This window comes from Alnus glutinosa, chromosome 14 (genome assembly GCF_958979055.1).
Source record: "Alnus glutinosa chromosome 14, dhAlnGlut1.1, whole genome shotgun sequence".
NCBI lineage: Eukaryota > Viridiplantae > Streptophyta > Magnoliopsida > Fagales > Betulaceae > Alnus > Alnus glutinosa.
This window is the reverse complement of record NC_084899.1, coordinates 5,212,131-5,216,722: the sequence shown is the minus strand read 5'-3', so window position 1 is coordinate 5,216,722 and position 4,592 is coordinate 5,212,131. Positions and strand designations below refer to the sequence as shown.

Below are 4,592 nucleotides of genomic sequence, written 5' to 3'. Positions count from 1 at the left end.
GTTAATGATTCGAGTCAGTATAACCCTATAACTATAATATAATAAAAGTATTTTGTAAATAAGTAATTCTCTTGAATATATTAACTATTTCTTTATTTTCCGGTCGCCTAGAAGGAACAAAAGAAACATCCTGTCCTTTCTTCAACAATTTCTAATCTCTTAGGATTCAAATCCAGATGAAGTTCTGACCATAAAAAAGAACGAATGGATATTTTAGTTTGTGTTTATTTATAGGCAAAGAGATTGAATTCAACTTGGATTAGGTTTTCTACTCTCACTTAACCTAAGAATATTTAGAGTTTGATTTAGTCTTGAAATCCTGTCTCCATTCAATTAGAAGTTAAATTGTTGATCAGATTCTTGAAAAAGTAAAATTATTCCCAACAATAAACGTTGCGTGCATGCGAGGCAGGCTTAAACATAATCAAGAAAACTCAAGACCCAGTCCAATACAAGGCCTATTGCTACTGAGGCTCAAGAGAGGCCCAATAGCATAATTAAAGGCCCGGGAAGGGGCACAAGGGGACATATTATAAGATCCCTTGTCCTCTCCATTATAAAGGTATGCATTACAAAGCAGGCAAGGCTATCTTGAGCTTAGGAAAAATGACTTGGGTGTCGAAGTGCTTCCGGCCTGCTTAGGCTAATTTTATTGCTACCTTCGGCCTTTCACATAGAAGATTAATAGATATATTATTAAAAGGAGGGGAAGATGGTGTTAAATTCCATCAAAGAGCAGCAAATTAGATGAGGTTGAGAAGCACCCGTGGCTTATTGAAGTCAAATTATGAGCGTCCATCCGCACTGGCACGCCATTAATTAGCTGATTAGTTATGTATATACTGAGCAATTAGCTTCGTGAGAAGAGAATTTTTCAGTTATTTGCGTGTGCTAAGGACGTTTGAATTCATTCATTTCTCATATAACCTTCATCTATTTCGTTAATTGTTTTTTCAAATCTTGTACAATGAGGATCTTCTTTGAGTATATTACAAAGAACAACAGCCTTAAATTTTAAAAAGAGATTTATTCTGTAGACAACATTAACATGCTCGCTAAAATATTCAAGCATGCAATGCGTAGAGGTGAAAGACTTGCACAATTATTTGCTAAATTCAATTACAACTCAAGGTTCCTTTGCGTCAACCTGGTTGAAAGAGCTATTAAACTTCCCTCTTCAATACCCACCACCGCCACCAAATCCTCCACCGCCGCTGCCACCACCGCCACCACCACCACCACCACCTCCTCCTCCTCCACCACTGCCTCCATTATTACCGCCACCAAATCCTCCTCCACCACCACCACTGCCGCTGCCACCACCACCACCAATTCCACCCCCAATTTCTTTACGTATTCCTCCCCCAAACCCACTTCCAGCATCAATTCCTCCACCAAATCCTTTTCCAACGCCGCCGCCACCACCAAATCCACTCCCAAATTCTTTGTGTATTCCTCCCCAAAACCCACTTCCAGCATTAAAATCAATTCCTCCACCGAACCCTTTGCCAATACCTCCTCCTTTCCCCCCGCCTGCACCACTACCGCCACCTACTCCACCACCATTCCCTCCAGTTACGCCTCCACCACCACCAATTCCTCCTCCTGCACCACTTCCACTACCTATTCCTCCTCCACTACCTCCCCCTGCACCACCTCCAACCCCTGCACCACTGCCAACTCCCCCACCACCTCCAGTTCCCCCACCAACCCCGCCATTGCCACCAACCTTGCCACCGCTACCTCCCCCTGCACCTCCTCCACCACCAATCCCTCCCCCAACACCACCTCCACTTCCACTGCCTCCTCCAATTCCACCGCCACCATGATGGTGTTCTTTCTCTTTTTCGTTGTGATGCTTTTCAGCACCACCGTCACCACCACCACTACCTCCCCCTGCACCACTTCCGCCACCAATCCCTCCCCCAACACCACCTCCACTTGCAGGGCCTCCTCCAATTCCACCGCCACCATGATGGTGTTCTTTCTCTTTTTCGTTGTGATGCTTTTCAGCACCACTGCCACCACTACCTCCAACCCCTCCACCAATGCCAAAACCCCCACCACCACCACTACCTACCCCTGCACCACTTCCACCACCAATCCCTCCCCCAACACCACCTCCACTTGCAGTGCCTCCTCCAATTCCACCGCCACCATGATGGTGTTCTTTCTCTTTTTCGTTGTGATGCTTTTCAACACCACCGTTGCCACCACCATGTCCACCACTACCTCCCCCTGCACCACTTCCACCACCAATCCCTCCCCCAACACCACCTCCACTTCCACCGCCTCCTCCAATTCCACCACCATGATGGTGTTTATTCTCTTTTTCCTTGTGATGCTTTTCAGCACCACCGCCTCCACCACTATGTCCACCACTACCTCCAACCCCTTCACCTCCGCCAACACCCCCACCCCCACCACCACTACCTCCCCCTGCACCACTTCCACCACCAATCCCTCCCCCAACACCACCTCCACTTCCACTGCCTCCTCCAATTCCACCGCCACCATGGCTATGTTTTTTCTCTTTTTCCTTGTGATCCTTTTCAGCACCACCGCCGCCTCCACTATGTCCACCACTACCTCCCCCTACACCACTTCCACCACTAATCCCTCCCCCAACACCACCTCCACCTCCATTGCCTCCTCCAGTTCCACTGCCACCGTCATGTTGTTTTTTCTCTTTTTCCTTGTGATGCTTTTCACTGCCGCCGCCACCATATCCACCACTACCTCCAACCCCTCCACCACCGCCAACACCCCCACCACCTCCAATCTCACCACCACCATTGCCACCAACCCCACCACCTTTACCTCCCCCTACACCACCTCCACCACCAATCCCTCCCCCAACACCACCTCCACCTCCACCTCCACCTCCACCTCCACTTCCACCTCCTCCAATTGCACTGCCACCATGATCATGTTTTTTCTCTTTTTCCTTGTGATGCTTTTCACCACCGCCACCACTACCTCCAACCCCTCCCCCATTGCCAACGCCCCCACCACCTCCAATCCCACCACCACCACCGCTACCCCCCCCTACACCTCCTCCGCCATATCCACCACTACCTCCAAACCCTCCACCACTACCAACGTTCCCACCACCACCACTGCCACCAATCCCGCCACCACTACCTCCCCCTACACCACCTCCACCTCCACCACCAATCCCTCCCCCTCCCCCTCCCCCACCCCCACCCCCACCACCAGCACCAAAGTTGAAACCAAATCCCTTGCTGAAACTAAAAGAATGCGTGGATTCGGACCCTCCTAGGAGGCCTCTTCCATCACCACCACCAGTCCACCCAGATTTACCCTCATAGAACCACTCTGGCTTCCTCTCTTCCCCATGGCCACCCTCGTCCTCTATCTTCCTACTTTCCACACACTCAGAGCTCACGACCAAAGCAATACAGAAAATCACCCAAACAAACTTCCCCGGCACCATTGCAGTCCCCATCGACACAGTACACTTCTTACGAGATGAGACTCTTTCAAGTTTCTAGGGCTATGACTATCTATTGAAGAGCTTGCACCACAAACTAGTTTGTCCCTTTTGAATACGTTTTTCGTATGAGTTTGGAAAATTTGAATATGGTTTGTACGTTATTGTGACTCTCGAATGACTTCACCGCTAGCTTTATAACAGCCATCGAGCTCTGATTACATGGCCATCGATCTACGCGATTAGTTCGTTTGCATTCATGGCGACCGTGATTCATCACTCTCTCTCTCTCTCTCTCTCCCTCTCACGCTGCGAGAGAGACCGGGTTGCATTTCGTAGGTGCATGGCAGAGCACATTCTGCGCATGGAGATGCGCAAAAAGGCTCGTCCATTCCGTCCAAATCATGATCATATATACATTTTGGATGCCATTAACCATAAAACTCGAGGTCGTGCCCATCCAAATTAGATGATGTCACGTTAGATACATGGCACCAGCACATGTTTTTTCATAAGCTTAATCATTTTGCAACTTCAAGAACAATTTCTCAACACTTACCCGATTTTATTGGTTGAATAGGTCTCCTACATTTTTTGCTTATGTGCTAGTAATATTATAATATGTAATTTAGAGAAGTTCTAATACAAGTTTAAATGGTAATCCGGAATTAAACGACAGTCAACTTATTTGTTGTTTGCATGCAAAACATCTTCCTCTGTTATCTCTTTTTCCGGTACAAAGCAAGCATAAACACTTTCCGATACTTAATTATATAGAGAGGGTCTCATATTCAAGCTAGCTATTATTTGTGTGAAATTTGTGATGATTTATAAGATTAAAAAAACAATAACCATTTGTATCATTTGTGATCCTTAAAAATTATCGATTTTAGTTAGGCCACTACATTATTGGCTAATGCACTCTCCCATTTCCTAGTGTTGATCAATGGATTCTAGTTTTCCTCGCTGCTTCTAGCTTCCACAAATCCCCACTTTCAATTTTTAAATTATGAAGTGATCAGTTTGAGTGACTACAAATTAAGTTTCAGATACCAAGTTATATTAATTTGATATTATCTTCACAGCTTCTTCTTCTTCGATCTTCTTCTTCTTCATTTTTTTTTTTTTTTTTTTAAAA

General features: G+C 46.4%; 1 protein-coding gene across 1 annotated transcript; it reads right to left on the bottom strand.

The window, feature by feature from the left end:
* Window positions 1-1,177: 1,177 nt before the first annotated feature.
* On the bottom strand, window positions 1,178-3,469 carry LOC133857568 (glycine-rich cell wall structural protein 1.8-like). Its single transcript, XM_062292831.1, has 2 exons — window positions 3,208-3,469; window positions 1,178-3,150 (listed from the first exon to the last, which is right to left on the bottom strand). Exons 1-2 carry the CDS (start codon window positions 3,467-3,469, stop codon window positions 1,178-1,180), a joined length of 2,235 nt encoding a protein of 744 aa, XP_062148815.1.
* Between the last annotated feature and the right edge of the window lie 1,123 nt (window positions 3,470-4,592).

Bases quoted from the DNA above. Each gene is read 5' to 3' on its own strand.
- LOC133857568 (XM_062292831.1), bottom strand. From the start codon at position 3,469: ATGGGGACTGCAATGGTGCCGGGGAAGTTTGTTTGGGTGATTTTCTGT. The intron at 3,151-3,207 runs GTGGGGGTGGGG...GAGGTGGTGTAG, and splicing joins CTTTGGTGCTGGTGGTGGGG to GGGGAGGTAGTGGTGGCGGG.